Genomic DNA, 18,216 nt, shown 5'->3' with positions numbered 1-18,216 from the left:
GTAGTTCCTCTAATGGACCATCAATCAGTGGCTGAAGCATTCTGGATGCTCATTATTATCTCTACTGTGACTTCCTCATTAATGTGTGTCTGTGAGAGTCATTTATTACTTTCCTCATTACTTGTTATTTCTTTTATAGTGAGTAGATCACAACCAAAGAACAAATGAACCAGACACTCCCACACTTCACAAACTCTCACACCACGGACTGACAGCTGCAGCAGGACTGAGAACTGCTGGGTACTCTGTGAACACAGGGTCCAGCTCCCCTTTATTATAGACAGCTGTACAATGATAATATAGCAAACTTAGACTTTCCTGTGTTGACTGAAATTCAGGATGCTGTTTTCGTGCTTTCTTCATGTTTAGGTAGACTTGAAGGACAAGGCAGCAGTGTCACACAACATATTTCCATTTTTCTGTATTGAATGACGATACACAGCACTGTCAGACACTCCACTGACTCTAGCACAGTGTTTTATCCAGATGATGAATTATTTTCCAGACTTTACAGACTTTTATCATGATGGTTGAGATAAAAGGAACAGAAAGAATGATGACGTAGTTGTGGTTTTGCAGTGATGCTCATCTTGTGTCTTTGATGCTTGTTTGCATTATCTTCAGAAGGATGTTTTAGTCTAAGTGAGGGAAAAAAAACCAAACCCACATCTTAAAAGTGTATCGGGAAGGGAAGTATGTGTCTAATGTAAGAGCATTACTTGCAAAGAAACCAAAACTATTTATTGGATGGTCATAAAGTAGCAGTGTCAAGTATCTGACACTGCACAGAGGTACTTCAACTCAATGGGGTATCACACAAAGACCATTAGGACAAAATTGAAAATGGAACTTTGCTTTCTGGAAGGATATTCCTCTTCAGTTTGTTTACAAAATTTCTCCTGTGCCCTGTCAGTCCCTCTAAACTATGTCACGCTTGTTATTTCCAGGACCAGCCTCTACTTAAAGTAAGAGTCCATGTGTCTCAGACTGTATGAAATTTGCTGTGAAAATATGCCCAAATGCTGCTTCTGTCCAGTACATGGCATTTCTGATCCTGTCATCTAGATAGTTTTAACCTGCTGTCTTCTTAACCTTTCCACAACTACTTCATGCCTTGCATAAAAATGGCCTTTGAATGTGGAAAATTATTTTTTAGATTTGCTTTTTGTTTTGACATCCTGGGATGCATTTTTTAGCACCATATCTGGGGGGGATTTAATAGAATAGGCAGCAATAGATGAAATACAATTTTACTGAGCAGAAAACATGGTTTAATTACAAATTGAAAATGAGCCCCTATGTTCACACTATCCCACTCAATGAAGGCTGTCATTGGGGCAGAGTGGAGGGGGGTGGAAGAGTAGAACAGATTTTGAATTAAGTGGGGTTTTGGTGTTTGATAAATCAGTGTCATTTAAAGGAGCTCTTTAATTCTTAACCTGTAGTCTTTAGGCTTCAAAAAGTTGGCATCTTCCCATTTACTTCGTACTTAATTTGATTCTTTGCTTTTTAGTGAATATAGATATGAGTGCGTGTGTCCCTATTTGTTGAAAGAGATAAGATACTTACTTCTTCTAGAGTCACACTCTCCTTATTCTCCTTTCCTTCTTTGTATTTCTTTTTAAGGCACACTGCAGTTGTGATGGTGACAATAAGCATTACAACAAACACAGCTATGGTTGAAGAAACAGCTATTACAGTATTTTCTTGAGTTGAGCCTTTCCTTTCACACTTTTCTCCCATGTACCACCAGTTGTCACCTGCTGGACATCTAGAAAGCAAAAGAACTAACATTTACTATCACCTAAATATTAAAGGTGTGAAAATATCTACTTCAGAAAAATGGCATCTCTGATGTAATTTCTATATCCTAAAGCATAATGAAGTCATCTTAAAATGGATTTCTATTAAAGTTGTCTTAGTGGCCTGAGTGGCCCACTGTCCTTACACACCTAGAGGTGTTTCTTTCAGCTTCCTGATGTTTCACAGGTTGTGCCTTCAGAGAAAGCCTTTGCCAGAAATCCTAAATGTCTTCCTGATCCTCTTGACCTCTCAATGCTTGGATGTAGCTGATCTACGGATTTTTTTTTTTTTTTTTAATTTTCAAATTTAAAGAACTTGTAAGAGCTGCCTCTGCCTTCACCCAACAAACAGGTAAGAAAAGAAATTCACAGCCCAGCAGCCATCCAGTTTTAGGACTGAAAACAACCTCCAAGCTTTGATTCCATCACCTTGCCCAGCACCACAGTCAGCACACCCACCTCCATCTTTCTAACCTTGGTTATTCCTTATGTATTGATTTTCTAGCTCCTGTCTAAGCCACTTATTCAGGACTACCTCAGCCCTGAAAACAAGTCTGTTTGCAGTGCACTGCAAAGATATTGCCTGCTGGGGGGATTCCAGGTGATTCAGCTTGAACAGATCTACCACATTCCCACCCATTTCCCAGCAGAAAATTGGGGTGGAAACTGACTGCTGGTCACACATTTCTGTAGGACAGAAAGTAGTTTACAAAGGCACTAAAGCTTCAAAGAGTCCAGAGAGGTCAGAAAAATAAATGTTTTCTTTCCATCATTTTGAAATGAAGCATAACATTGAGCATATTTTTTATTTTTATCTTCTTGGAACTACTTCTTGACATTTACTCCTATTTGTGACCTGATTCTAATGAGTTGCACAAGGATTATTTTTTAAAAGGTTTCTAAATGGGGATATATAACACTTAATGAGTCATCCTAACTCCTGTGGCTCTTGGCCTTTATGTTTTCCTCACAGCACTCCCCCAGACTACCTGCCCTGAAACAGCGTCTAAGGTTACTGTCTTCAGCCTCAGAGCTTATTTGAGAGCTGGAACAATGCTAATCAGACAGGTAGGTTACGTAAATCCAGAGAGAATTAAATATCCACTGAGAGTTAAATAAAAGTTGATATTAATCTTCTTGCAGGTCAAACAATCTTTTATTCCTCAGCTTTCACTGCTGGTTTCAAAGGCGAGTGACTACACTTTGGTAACTCATGGTCATAATTTGCACTGTACAATATTTCTGAATCAAATTTTAAAATAATGTCTACACTGCTTCCTACATGATAAATATTGCAAATCTACTCTAATTATATAAATGCTCTTTTCTTTCAATTATATTTATTCAACTCTTCTACATTTTGCTATAGGGAATTCTAAAGACTTGGAGTAATACATTACTGAAAATAATAAACACATTTAGAATATAATTTACAGGAAAGTCAAGCAGAGTTCTTCAAAATGATCAAATGCTGAGGTTAGGAGCTTTGTTGCCCAAATTGGCCATAAGTTCAGTCTCACAGGATCAGTTGCAAATACTTGCCTTAATCAGCTACACTCTGTCTTTCCTTTCACTGGGAGCAAAGATTTATTTTGTTAGAAACTCTCATTACTCACCCTAAAGCTGCACTGGAGAGTGAACAAAGGCAGTTACCTGCAGACGGGCGCTCTGTTGACCATGACACAGACACCATCGTTTTCACAGGGGTTGTCTGGGCAGAAAGCCGGAACCTCTGGATCCCCGGGCTGGTCGGTGCTGCCCATTGTGGTGGGGTTGGTGTTGGATGCGGTGGTGATGGTGGTGGTCTCAGTGCCACTGGGGGGCTTGGTGGTGGCAGTAGAGCCAGGGCCAGGTTTGGTGGTGCTGGCGCTTGTAGTCGTAGCAAGAGGGGGTGGAGTGCTCGTCTGAGTTGACAGGAGATGCGATATATCTGCACGGTGAACCCACAGGCAATAAGGTCTTTGGTCCACATTATTTTTCTTTTAATTCTAATACTAATTTCTAATAATAAAAAAGCAGTAAGCCTGTCCAAAGATATTACAGAGAAACAGTCTTTTTTGCCTTTCAGGAAGCATGATGTATTTTGGAAATGTCCTCTAGAATTTTTTCAGAAACAAATAACTTTATTCGAATTAATATATTCAAAATAATTTGCACATGATTAGCCTTGTTTTATACACCTTCACATGAGATAAAGGAATTATACTGTGTATATACCTGGTCACAAATTTATTCAAACACACGATTTGACTTTAGACACAGGCATAATTCAAATACTGCTCAAGTGCAAAGTACATTGTGTATTTATAACTACAGCACTAGTGATTTGGTATCTGACACTCTGCTGCATTGTAAAGAGTATCAGCTATGTTTACATACCTTCCACTGTTAAAAGAATATAGACACCATCTTCTTTGATAAAGTTGCGGCTTCTAAGTCTCTCATGAGTTAAAAATGCACTTGTTCCAACTCCTGGACCTCTCATGTATTTAGTTCCATTGGGAAAAGTTGCTTCTGATCCTACTTTATCTGGCCTATCCCAAGTATAGTTCAATGAGGATTCTGGGGTGAAAAAAAAGATAAAAAGAATGTGAATGTGAGACTGGTCTGGATTTGTGTTTCAGCAGAAACCTCAATTGCCTGGGATTCCCCACTGATGAAGACAATGGAGACCTTCAATGGTTTGATTTAGCCTGAGGTACTGAGAAAAGAACCTGCTGGAAGTGAGGTTATTGGAGAGCTAGTTAAAAACCTGTTGTATTTTCTTTTTAGTTCACTAAAGTGAGGTGGTCAAGAAGTAGCACATAAATCATCTATAACATGAGTTAATGCAGGGCTTCTCAAAAGTGAGCATCTCCTGCAGTAGATGTGGGGTGCAAGATATTTGAGCAACCTAAATAATCACAGATCACTGATGCCTGCTCCATCAAGACCTGTTCTAAACCTCAAAGCTGAGCCTGATTGTCCATGAAGGAACCTGACAGAGGGAGAAAGATGTGCCTGCTCCACCACCTCTCTGGTTAGATAAGTGTGAGTTACAAGGCTTCCCTTGGAAATTGTGGACTATTTGCAATATATGAATAAACAAGGGAGAAGGAGCAGAGAGCAAACAGACTGCATGTCTACAGGGTCAGAGAAGGAAAAGGGCACTGTGGCTGTAACAGCAGAAAGCACAAGGAAAATGTGCTTTTACAAACATCTATGGAGGACATTGTGTGGTGTGTCTTTCATTTACAAAGAAGACATTAAGTCTTTCTTCATTACCCACTTTGTTTTCATGTAGAGTCAGTGTCACAGAAAATGCAACGAAAAACATACTGGTTTTCAAATAATAATATGAATTGGATAGTTTTGTGCCTTCCTTCCTTCCTTTCTAGTCTGAAAGTCCAGAAAGCTAATTCAGTGGCAGAGATGATTTCTTTTGGCAAAAAGAAGCAAGACATTATGGCTTAAATCCAAACTTTATCCAATGCTGAATGTGGGTGTTTTCTTTAATATCTCTCTCTATAGAGATTCCTGTCATTTCTCAGAGTTACTTTTTACCTCAACTGTCATGTTCCCAAGTTATTGGGGACAACAGCCCTTATCTTCTCACACCTTGAACAAGTACAGATTACATAATATGAATCAGTACTTTGTCCATCTGGAGGCTTTTGCTGGCATCACCAAACCTTTGCCAAGTAGGGCTGGGATTTGTTTGATAGTTGCTTCATTTTTATCTGCTATAAACTGCCTGTATTGTTAATTCAGTATTTTTCTTTTCCTGACTTCTGGAAAACTTCCATTCTCATTAAAACAGAAATATATGTACCCTCACAGAGCATATGAAAGAAACTTTAGGAATAGATGATCCACCTGTTTCTTATGCAAATGCAGTTTTGAAATCCTGAGTCCCAGCTTAACTTGCTTGTAGGTTTAATTTTTTTCTTGTCTGTGGATCAATATTATTGCTGCTGCAAACATATTAAACATTCCAGAAGCTAAAAAATACACATTAATTTACACAAAGAGGAGATGTGACCCCTTGTCTTTTGGTTGTGCTTTACATGTTTGATTTTAACTAACCTGAAAACTTCTGAGGGTCTGTTGTTACACTTCTTTGGTTTGACATCTGTTGGCGAATATCAGGATGCTGATCAAGAAGGATCATGGTACCTTGTTGCCATGGACAGGGCCACTTCAAATGATCATCGTTTGCTCCAGAAATCAAGGACAAGTATATTCCCAAATTAAATGGGTTATCAGTGGTACCATTTACATACAAGCTGACCTGGAAAGCATATCCTTCTCTAGAGTAAAAAGGTGGGCTGTATATTATCCCTCCTTTCCCTGCTGGACTTGTGTTGAGGAGATGTGTGAAATTTCGGATATGCCAGACGTGGTGGGGACACTGAGTTTCTGACAAGTTGATGTCATCAATAGAGAGGCCTCCATTTGATAAGCCACTTCCTCTCACGCCTTGAAACATAACCCGGAATTTACTGGTGACATTCAAAGAAACATGATGGAGCTGCCAGTAGGTCTCAGGTGAACCTAGAAAACAAGGGTAGAGATTTCTGACTCAGTAATACAGTCAAACACTGCACAGGTCTGTGAACCCCATACCAACACCGTGTTAGAATCTTTCAATGCCACTGGCACTGATGTGATGGAATATTTCTTCTGTAGATGTTACTTTTTCAGTTCAAGATCATATTTGCTCAATACAATCTTTTAACACAATTAATATGCATAATAGCACTTGTTGATGGGTTATAAAACTGCTTTTTGTTTTACATTTTTTAATAAAATTTCATTAAAGTAATCCAGGAGTTGTGATTATTAAATCTGCAAAAAGAGTTTCACTTGTATTGTTAAAAATAAAAAATTCTGAACAAGTTATATTCCAATAACTGAACCACAACATGCTCAACAAAAAATGCTCCAGAGGATTCTGGGAACCTAGAATTACAAGACTCGTTCATTCTTGGTTTTTTTTTTTTTTTTTTGCATTTCTAAATGGCTTGTTGGAAGCTTGCCTGTGCAGAAGCACTATTCACCCATCACATGATTAATGGTACTAAGGTCAAATTAAAGCCAGTCATTTGCAAAACCTACTTCGTGCAATAGAACCTCACTGCAAGTTTGATGCGGCATGCAAAAGTGCCTGCACTAGCAAATTCCACTTGACTCCAAGAGCACTGTACACAAAAGCAAAGACCTCTGCACAGGGGCCTTGTGAGGTCACTGCAAGTAGAACACCCTTTTTTAAAACTATGTGCACCAAAACAGTTTCTTTTGTGGCCTGGTTTTAGTTCCTCTGCACAGAAGGTTTTAGTTCATGTGCGCAGCTGCGTTTATTGAACAAGGTACAGAACTCATATGCATCACTCTCCTAACAACCCAAAACACAGCACAATGGATCTCAAATATGTCTTAATTTCTTGATATTTTTCATTACTGTTATGATTAGGAGGGAAAAAATTAACCAAGAAACAAGAAGAGAAGCACCCCACTCTTTTCCATGAAATTGCCTTCTGCATAAGCTAAAGGATTTTTACATGTAGTACATGCAGTTCAAAAATCCCCAGCTGCCACTAACCAGTGGAAAGGGTTCAGGGATTGTCCCTAAGCCACTGAACTATGAACATCATAGTTCAATGCAAACCCATGAGCAGCTCAGCCAGGGTGCCAGACCAGGGATGGAAGGGGCTGCAGTGGCACTGTTACTTCCAGGTTATTGACTGCCTTGGTAACTTCTCACTTAAGAGAAGTGAAACAGCTTGGGGGAAAAGTGGTCTTGAACCATTCCTAAAAGTTTTGCCACAGATTGTCAAAATAGGGTGCCTCTTTGAACACACTTGCAAGATCAGAGACTTCAAAGGAAACTATGGACTTGAGAAAGCAGGGATGGGAGATGGGGCCTAATAGACACAAAAGAGTGTTTGTGAGGAAGGCTGAAGTCAGGAGAAATTACTCTTGACATCAAAGTAGGGCTTGAAAGCGTTTGGAGGGCTCAGACTGATGTGAAGTTTACACCTGCCTTAGCAGCTCTTACATTAAGGATGCCTGTTAGCTCAGAGGGCACAGAGGGTGAAGCCATAGAGGTGAAGAAAAGAGTGGAAAAAACAGCAGCTGAGCCTAAAGGGACAAAAAGAGACAGAAATTATACCTATTTAGTAAAAGAACTTGCTCAGATCCTTCTGAGTTGGTGTAGGTGAAATGGAGACCACATAATAGTTAAGTATTTGAGAAAGTAATTTAATCATGAGGTGACTTTGGCAATTCTAGCTTAAAGAGCTCTCGTCCATTAGCTGACCTCAACTGATCATTCTGTAGGCCATAGGCTCCTAAAACCACAAGAATTTAATCTTCTTCAAACTACAACTCAAATCATGATCTGTTGCTCATATATTTCAGTTAAGTCATTTAAATTTTATTTATCTTTTTTTAACTTAGATATTCCAAGGCACTTATGCTTTCCATTTCTTTATTATACTTCCTTATTAATTGTAATTTACTCTAATATTCTGACTTCATCAGCTGCTATTGATACCAGCAATTCTAGAACAGTTAAAATGATTGCTCGTGGAATTTTAGCTTGTTTGGCGAGAAAACTATCTTGATAATACAAGAGTTTGAAATTTGTGGTAATTTATTATATTCTAGGAAAGCAGCTGACTGAGGATCCATCAGGTATAATTTCAGCAGCAACGAATCAATTACACAGATAGAGAAGCCAAAGAACAGCACTAGGAAATGAGTGACTTTGCCATAATAATTTTCCCCAGTACTTTGAAAAGTACTGAGGATAGATTAAAACAAAATGCAATTTTATTCCATACCTTTTATCTCTTTGATGAATCTCAGAGTGCCATTTGGATTGGCTGACGTGTACTCCCTGACCCAGACATTCAGCCGGTCATTCTCATTACCACTGTTGTATAAATAGAATTGCAAGCACTGAAAACCTCTTTTGGGATACAGAATTCGGCTCTCCAGGACAGCTGTGCTTCCTTCTCCTCCAGCACTGGTGTCAAAATGCATGAAGTAGCCAGAATCTGCCAAAAGTCAATGAGAAATGAGCAGTAGAGGGGAGAGAAAACAGAATTTTCCTGATGTGCTGACTTTGTTAATGCTGTATTGTAATTACTCTAGAAGATACAGTCAGGTCAGGGTTAGGCAGATCCTGTACAAATCTCTGACTGAGGACTGTCACCTGTTCACCTTTTCCAAAGGTAGAACTATTCTCATTGCAGCTTTTGTCCTCATTTCATTATCTCTAGGAAACTGTACCCAAACCATGGGCTTTTACTCTTTACCCAGTTACTCACAGCTGACACCCTGGAGGACTGATTTAAACTCCTGAACTCTTGGACTGTTCTGACAGGTTGAGATACATCTAGGTAGATTGTCAATTAATTTTTCACCTCATCCCTGATAATACACATTTCAAAAGCCTATTCCTGTCCAAGGACTTATGGAGCAATAATTGAGAAAAGCAGCAATCTATTTGGTGTGCCTGTATCACAGGTTCAATGCTTTACATAACTCACATGACAAGATGTGACACCAAGACCAAAAAAACTGATCAAAAGAGATAAGGACATTCAATCCTCTGAAATAAGCAGAAAATCTACATATCACATGATGTCCTTAGGTATGTAGATTTATGCTGCTTGGTTAAAAAGTAAACTGCAGTTTGCCAAAAAATAAACAGATAACAAGGCCAAGCTTGAAGGAACCCTGCATGCTGCTGCAGAAAACACCTCCCAGAAAGATAAGAGTTTTTTTCTCGTACCTTTGCATTCTCCCATATTAGTGTGATCAGTATTTGGCCCAGCAGGAACCTGAGACAAACGCTGCCAGTCACTGTTATCATCTGAACTTTGAATCATGCCACATATATTTTCAAGTTCAAAACTGCACGTGTCCATGAAACTTAGGGAGGAGGCTATGACATTAAAAAAAAAAAAAAAAATTGTGAATCTCTATTACATAACACATTTTAATGCTGAAGGTCCAAAGCAATGAGCAGAGAAAGACTGAATGCAAACACCAAGTAATCAGTGGCTTCAAATATGATCAGCACTCATACATACAATGTTCAGGAACTCAAAACACTTGGTGATTAACACTGACATTAATAAGATGTCATCAGGAACACTCTGGGCCCTCAGCAAACACAGGAGGGTATCTGCTAATTATCAGATCACGTCTTTTATTTATAAAAGGAACACTAATATCAACCCAATCCACACACCTTCATATTACAGTCTAAAGATCCTGAGACTTCCCATTCTTTGTTCTGCTTTCTTTGGGCCAGTCCACACAAGGCCACAGATTTTGATACAAACTCACTAATGTATCAGCTGGAGTGCTTATTTTGAAATATAGAAGAGCAGAAGCTATTTGGCTGGAACAAACAAACCTTGATTTTCCAAACATTGAGTTAAAAAAAAAAACCAAAACAAAACCTTTGGCAAAGATGTATTTGGGACCAGTGGATATTTCTTGTCATACAAATTTTACAATATCTTTCATGTAACAAGTGAAAAAATAGGTGAAGGAAGACTGTGCAGTTAAACATGAAAGGGAGAACACTATATGAACTATTTTCTCTGTCTAAAGCAAACTCTGGAGAAGTGAAAGCACAGCCCAGGTTTATCCCTGTTCTTGTTTTTGTTTCCCATTGTACCATATCTGAGATCATGTGCAATATGAAATGCCATGATTTGGAAAGAGCAAAGTTAATGAAATACTTTTTAAACTATGTATAAAATATTGTGGCTCAAAGGTTTAAAGGTCTCCTTGCATAACAGAAAGACCTTGAGTATCACAAAACTCAGCCTCAATAACATACCAAATGCTTCACTTAAGCAGCAGCTCTGGGAAGCACTTAAGTATGAACTGCTGCCAATTCAGTTCTACTGCTGAGATATTTTGTGCTGTCCTCACAGAAAGCTAAAAACCCCCTAGAGGCTGCAAGGTAGTCAGAAGTGTATGGCAGATATTTTTTAAGATACAGTTCAGTACAATGTTGTAAGAACTAAGAAAAGGCTTTCACAGCAAATGTTATGCTGACTGCTGGAGAAAGGTAAGCAAAAATGGAGAATTTTTAGGTGTAAGAACTCTTTGAAATCAAAATACAAAGCAAAACATTAAATTGATTTGGCCAGACAGGAAGGAAGTAACCTAATGACCTTAAGTAGAAAGTGCTGGCTGGCATGGAGAGCTGACCTGAATGCCAGGAAGACAGAAAAGCAAGACTCAGTAGATTATGATGGATTTCTGAGGTTCCTTCCTGAAACAGGTGAAGGGGCAATGAGTGAGGCAGGTTGTGAGTTCTGTCTGCACCAAAGCCAGACACTTGTTTGGTATGTAGTTAAAGACTGGGCTCAGAAGAAAACATGTGGGGGATGAGTGCCAAGTCCCAACTTCCAGAGGCTGACAGAAACCTCATGGTCAGCTCTGTCAAGCAGTATGCTCCAAGGGGAAAGCAGACTAAAATCTACTGTTATCATATGGCCTCAAAGAAAGCAGTGAATTACAGATTGGAGCAGCACTAAACAATCTGTCAGTATTTCTTATGCTGTGGGTTGTTTTCTTCTGCTTAGGAATGAATAGTTACATTTTTGATGTGATTTTCTGTCCCCATGAGCCTCTAGCAGAAATTTAGCTCACAAGTTTCCTTAAATCATGTTCAGCAAATGAAGTAATCTTTTGTGTGGGTGAGGGCTGGGACCTGTGAAACACCATCCTCCCTGGCACTGGTGGGTGATCTGACAATATTTATGTCTCTGCAAATACCATCCACACTGTACACATGACATGAAGCCAAGAGAGGGACTGGGGAGCAGGGCAGGTCCCGATTGCACTGAAAGTGGTGGAAGTTTTGTCACTGATATCAGCAGGACTGGGGCTTTTTTTCATTTGGGGAATGTGCCTATGGGTTAAGAATAAAGTTAAAACATCATGAAATATTTCTATAATGCACAAGAAGGATGGAAAATAGATAAGATTAATGGAGAGGAAGAAGGACCCCATCCTCTGTGAAGGACATCCTTAGCTGTAAGCACTTTTATAATGCCTAAGTGATTGAGCAGCAAGTGCTAGAAGCTAAGGCTGCATGTGTGTGTTCAGTTTAGACCTACATGAATAAAAATATTTTCATCAGAATTTTATGCTCAAAAACCTGCACCCTTTTAATAAACCAGTTTGATAGCTGTTCAAGGAATCTGTATAATAAGGCTTAAAATAGAATTGTAAGCCAGTACTCACTACTTGGGATATTGTAAAAATTTTCTTCTGAGTGTCAGGGCACACTGAATGCAGCAACAATTACAGAATTATATTCCAATTTGATAATGGACTTATCTAGATTTCTCTGTCTCTTACTTTCATTCAGCTTTGTAAAATAAACACCACCTAAGCAAAATAACTCTTTTGACCACTTTTGTAAGAGACCAGGTTTGAAGCTTAACAAGAAAATTTAGAAAGCTTGCATTTTATCCAGAATGGCATCTGTACCCTATTTGCATGGATAGGGTATATATGAATAGGCATGAATCTGTCTCACAGATTCCAGGAAAGAGAAGTAGGTATGACAGCCACAGCAAAGATGCTCATTTCTGCGCAGTGTGTGAGCATCATCTGTGGAAAAATAGAGGGAAAAAACAAAAGGCTTTGTGCAGAAGCACACATTTTAAACAGCCACCCAAGGGATGAACAAAAGTCAGCTGCTGAGCAAAGCTGGTTTTTAACTAAAGGTCAGATAAAATTGCACAGAAACCTCTGCTACTCAGAAGTGTTTCTGCAGGAGGGATGTTATTTCTAGCTGTACCATTATTTCTGGTGTTTTTAACACAATTCACTTCTCTAAATATGTTAGTATCACTTTCACTTGTGTGTCTGGATGGGTCCAACAGGCATGTATCACCCTCATTTCTTTCAAATGATTCTTTCAAATGATATAAAATAAATGGAGAAACTTACTGCAGTTGTACAGCCGGTTCAGTTTCTGCAGGTCGTACTCACTGAAATCCATCCGCTGTCCTATGACATCAATGAAGTCTGGTATGTTGGTGAGGATGGTGGGCTCAGTTCCATTCCTGAATGCAGTCTTGCTGTAGTGCATCACAGAGTTGTAGTCATAGGGAACGTTCAGGAAGTCTGATCTTTTATCATCATATTTATTGAAATTATGTTCTCTACCTAAATGGCAAAATTGAAAGGAAAGATTCTGTTGCTCAAGGGAATCAAATTTTAATGTAAATACTTGCAGTGACAGAGAATCTATCACATCTCAAAATATTTTTTTGTAGTAATTTACTTGTACTTATTTTGTAAAGCAGTTTTATTTCCAGTCTTGAGGCTCTTTTCTCTTTAAGCCACTGATGACTTCTGTTGGATGAAGCAAAGTTTTTGCTACCAGAAAACTTTTTCCTGTGGAACAACTTCTAAACTTTGATGGGCTTGTGATATTCAAGAGTGGAGAGAGTGCTTCAGTACTCAAATTAATGTAATTTGCAACTGTTTCTAATTTGTATTCTCTGATGTTCAATTGCTAGTCATTTTAGGTAACAATAAACAATTTAGAGTTGTCATCAGATAAACTTCCAGAATTTAGCTTTACAGATGTTTTCTGGAGTATGAGCAAAGAACCAGTTGCTTACTACCCAATGGGGAGTCAAAATTTAAATCTGTCAAAATACAGTAACTATATTCTGGTCAATGTAAAAAAAATTGCAGCAGTTTCAAATGTCTCACAATAGTGGAGCTTGTCACTAAAGAGTCAGCAAGATATAATGGAAATCAAATAACAGAGTCTACGTAATTTTCTGTAATATATAATTGCGTATGCACCTGACTATTGATCAGGACTAAATAAGAATGCATTAGATTTAATCATTATCCAGTTTTTCAGTCTTCTGTGTCTACCTATGTTAGGAAAACATCAAGTCTGTGTATATAACTTTGTTTTTGCGCAGCCTGAAAGTCACAGAGGACAACAACAAGCTAAAGAGTCAGAGACAGAGCAAAGTCCTGAGGAATTCTGTGCCATCTCTCAGGCTTGTGCCAAATATACCAACACTCACAATTCACAAGCTGCATTTCCAAAGTAACTGCTGGTGTGACACAGACCCTGAAAGGTCTCTCCTGCCTGCCCACCCTCTGCACACTCTGCTCTCTCAGCTCTGCTGCTGGCACCAGGTGTAGCAGACAGGCAAAAAGAGAAGGACCAGTGTTTTCACTGGAAATTTTCTACTGGTTTTGGTCACACTGGATTTTTCAGACTGGGGGGGTGGGGGGGGCGTAGTTAGTTATTTCTATTTAGTTAAGGGCTTCTAGAGTAAGTGTATTTCTAGAGTATTCATTTAAACAAACTAAATTATCCTCTCTGCTGCCCTGTGGTACAACACGTAGCATAAGAGGATTCAGATATCTAATCAGAGCTTCGGAAACTGTCATGGCACAAGGAATTACAACAGCAAGAACAAATGAAAATTCATGTTTCAAGCAGACTTCCCTTTATATCTAATTTATTGATACACTGGCTTTGAAAAGTAAGTCCAGGTGAGAGAATAGCATGACCACCAAAAGATGGCTGGAAGGGGTATTCCACAGCTAAACCACTAACACCAGAGATTGAGAGGATAGCAGAGGAGTGACTGACCAGACTGAATCCTGTCCCAGACGATGGTCACATAATCATCCCTGTCAGACCGAGACTGCTCGTGCCAGAATCCCAGGGCGTGCAGGAATTCGTGCTGGACTGTCGCAATCCTGTCACAGTTGGCTCCAATGGAGAGCTGCTGCAAGCCCATTTGCATGTTTCCCACTGAGGACCAGCAGCTGGCATTGACATAAAATGAGAGTGCTCTGTGAGATACACACCATCCCCATGCCCTGAAAACCTCAAAACCAGTCTATTCAGTAGGTATGTTTTCAACCTGAGCATTGAAGTCACATTTTGTTACAGAGAGCACTTTTCCATTGATCTGTTCTTATCATACCCTTCCTCTCACACTTAGCTCTGTTTTGATGAACAAGACGGTCCTCATCTCTGGCTCTATTCAAAGAAAAATGTTGAGCTATTTGTGACAAAAGAAAACTGATGATGATTTCTTTAGTACTCTGGAACATCAAAGGTTGTGGGCACATAATTTAGAGCAATTAAATTACTGCAAATTAACAATTTTCAGCTAGACCACAATATGAGACTGTGAGCACACTTCGAGCATGCCCCTATCACATGGAAAAATGCGTTCATGAACATTCTCTCCTGTGCCTGCTTTTCTCTGTCCTGTTTTGGCATTTTACTTTGCCTGGGGCTGTGTCTGCCAGGCAAGGTGTGCTTCTACATGCTGTGTTTACCTTCTGACAGGTTGATGGATTTGACAGTACTTTTCACAAGCTCTTTTCTTTCTGGCTCTCTGTGAGCTACTGTGCTACAGCACTTGCTGCTCTCACACACTCCCAAGTAAGAGCAAAACTGCAGCTGTGCTGCAAGATTTTATTAAAGAGTGAAAGGATTTAGTGAGTTATCTGCACAGGCCAATAAAATGGCACCCTATGTCCACAAAGTAGCAGGCACAGAGAAATACATTTAAATTGATATCTTATGTAGCAAATAAATCAATACTTACCCAATGAAGTACATAAAATTAATAGGGCACAAAATATGCCACAGGATTTGCAGTCCTGTCACCCCAGAAATTTAAAAATACAAGCACACCATGTGCTTTCAAACTCTGTGACTTATTAGCGCAACGTATTCCCCAGTATTTCATTTTCCACAGAGCAACACAGGCCTTGCCTATTGATTACTCATTAAAATCACAACATGAGACCTGTTAAGGAGCACATGCAGCATCCATAATTTCAAGGTCTTTCCTTGAACAAGGCCTCATATTGATTCTTATGTTGTGCAGAAGAAGTCCATCACAGGCTTGGGTCCACCTCCTACCAAAGCCACCTCTGGCTTCACAGCTGCTGCACAGTGCACAGCAGCCTTCAGCAGGCACATCCAAGGCCCTTGGCAAAAGCAGCATCCAAACAACAGTAGGTGCAGCTGCCCCTTGCCTTTGGTCTGCCAGGTGCCTATAACACTGTCATTCAACAGCCACAGAGGGAGCAAATACACAGTCTGTGCCACCCTGCACTGAGAATGAAGCTTAGGTGAGTGGGACCTGGCACTCCAGAGCAATGGGCACATAGAATCCTGTGTCTTCTGGAGGGGAGAAAGGTGAGGAAAGTCTCAGCTTTTCCCAGGTATGTGAGAGCTGTATTGCCTGTGACTCAATGCTTCCTGCATTGTTGTCCAGAGGCTGGAGGAACAGGGAAGTACTTGCTCTGACTAATCCCACCATTCCCCTTTTGGGGCTGTAAATAGACCCACGCCATCTCTTACAGAGATGCCACTTATTTCAGGCACATTTTTATACTAATGTCCTGCAACTAATTTTCTTCCCACAGTATCACAGATCACCAAGATCAGCTCACAGACACCCTGACTTACCAGCACCAAGCTGGAGAGCCAGGGATCTGTGTCAATCTACTCCTGCATGGATTCCCTTTGCCATGTGCAACAGTGGCAAAGAGCTGAAGTGGCCTCCCAGGAGTGCTCCATGAAAATCCGTGGGAAATACTAGAGATGATGTTCATCCTCCCTGCTCGGGTAATCATTTGATTCTACCCCACCATGTTAGTTTTCCTGCTGAATGAATCCTGCTCTTCATGAGAACAGTAAGGTTAAATGGCACATCCACTGCAGGTTTCCCGACTCCTCTGTGAACTTTGCAGCCACATCTTGCCACATCTGATTACCCTGCATTTCTGTAATTCACATTTACATACCTCATGTGTTTTGCTCAGCACACAGGCAGGAGCTAACATAATACTGGTAGTAGCCAAGGTGAATGATAGATGTAGAATGTGTACAGGGAGAGGGCTCTTTGTGCAGGGCCTTGATACACTCTGTACATACACCAGAGACTACAAATGCATTTTCACACAGGGCAGTCAATACAATAAAAGACAGCTGGCTTCTTTTGTGGCTGACTTCATTTGAATTCAAAAGGGTAATCCAGACGAGGACTTTATGGCTTACTTCAAATCCTTTTGACACAAAAGTTCCCCCACATTCCTCTCTTTTATAGATGCAAGCCAAGATCAGAAAGGCAAAGATGTGATTTATCAACCTTTACTTGAAGTGGTAAAATGTTATGTTGCCAGGAAATTTTTGTGCCTCTCTGCGCTGTACCCTCTGGGCTGAGGTCTTTAGTCAGAAGATAGAAGAGTCCTGATTTTAAAAACTCCAATATATTAGGAAGGGCAAAGCAAAAATGGGTTGGTTTACCCAGCTTACACCCGTTACTCCAGAAGTAAGGAATGGCCTGAAATGAAAGCAGTTCATTCAGGGTCAGTCCTGATTTCTTTGTACCACCCAGGATGACTCACTGAAACTGGATGGACCTTTTCGGGAGACTGGACCATTTAGCTCCAATCTTTTAAAAAGTTCTGCTGTGGATGTGTCAGCTAAGGTGATGGAAACACTTCAGGGCAAGCCACACACCAGACAGGGAGGGCAAGATATGCTATCCAACTAGAAGGTTTCATCTTCTTCATCACCATGACTCATCTATTTTTAATAGACATATAAATGAAACATTGCACAGAGGCCTCCTGCTTGCCATAGGCTAAATATTGGGGTTCTTTTTCAGGTACAATTATTAGTGAATTCAATGCATATTTTAGGGGATGAAGGATTACAAAATTCAGCTACATGAGTTTTCCATTTGGCTCAAAAAGCTGGAGTCATTAGCACAGGAAAATGCATTGCTCCCTGAGTCTCCAATTATGCATCTTTTAGAGCTGAGTTTCAGTGTCATGTGTACGGCATGAACAGCAGCAAATACAAAGAGTCAGACACCAAAGAAATTTTGAAACAATTATCTGCTACAAATATCTCAGAACAAGCCAAAGGGAAAGAGAAACATTTTTATTATCAGAAAATCTTTTCCCATTTATGAATGCATTCTCATATCAGGAAATGAATTTCTGAAAGCAAATTTCCTCACCAGGCTATCAAGTTCTCCCTGTTCTCCTTTTCTATAAGAGAAATGGTTCAGCACAGAGTGAAGAATATATTTGTTCTTGTTGCACTGTTTTGAAAGAGAATGTCTCAGAAGGAAAAATCTGGGGTAATTTTACTTCTTTACTGGAGTCTTATTTTGCAATATTTAAGATGAAATAGCATGACTATTCATCAAAAGAGGTAAATAAAGTTAAATATCAGCAAAATATCTCAGTGCTGCACAGAGTTTAAAAATATTGCTCTTTTATCTGAATGCTCATTTGGAGTTGTTCAAGCGCATTTCCATTGTTACATTCAAGCAAATTCATTGCCCCACAGTGAGAACTATCACATCTC

At 39.6% G+C, this 18,216-nt stretch overlaps 1 protein-coding gene across 8 annotated transcripts in view; it reads right to left on the bottom strand.

The window, feature by feature from the left end:
- Positions 1-227: 227 nt before the first annotated feature.
- MEP1B (meprin A subunit beta) overlaps positions 228-18,216 on the bottom strand; it is a 32,483-nt gene continuing 14,494 nt past the window's right edge. For all 8 annotated transcript variants that reach the window (XM_059859909.1, XM_059859939.1, XM_059859969.1 and 5 more), the window contains 9 exons: positions 14,458-14,636; positions 12,777-12,995; positions 9,583-9,735; positions 8,627-8,842; positions 5,868-6,335; positions 4,182-4,364; positions 3,456-3,732; positions 1,570-1,771; positions 228-638 (listed from right to left, as the gene is read on the bottom strand). In XM_059859909.1, coding sequence (XP_059715892.1) covers positions 621-638; positions 1,570-1,771; positions 3,456-3,732; positions 4,182-4,364; positions 5,868-6,335; positions 8,627-8,842; positions 9,583-9,735; positions 12,777-12,995; positions 14,458-14,636 — 1,915 coding nt within the window. In that variant the 3' untranslated portion in view covers positions 228-620. The remainder of the gene's footprint in view (positions 639-1,569; positions 1,772-3,455; positions 3,733-4,181; positions 4,365-5,867; positions 6,336-8,626; positions 8,843-9,582; positions 9,736-12,776; positions 12,996-14,457; positions 14,637-18,216) is intronic.

Source organism: Haemorhous mexicanus, chromosome 1 (genome assembly GCF_027477595.1).
Source record: "Haemorhous mexicanus isolate bHaeMex1 chromosome 1, bHaeMex1.pri, whole genome shotgun sequence".
Taxonomy (NCBI): domain Eukaryota; kingdom Metazoa; phylum Chordata; class Aves; order Passeriformes; family Fringillidae; genus Haemorhous; species Haemorhous mexicanus.
Note: the sequence above shows the minus strand (reverse complement) of the source record. Positions and strands in the feature narration are given on the sequence as shown.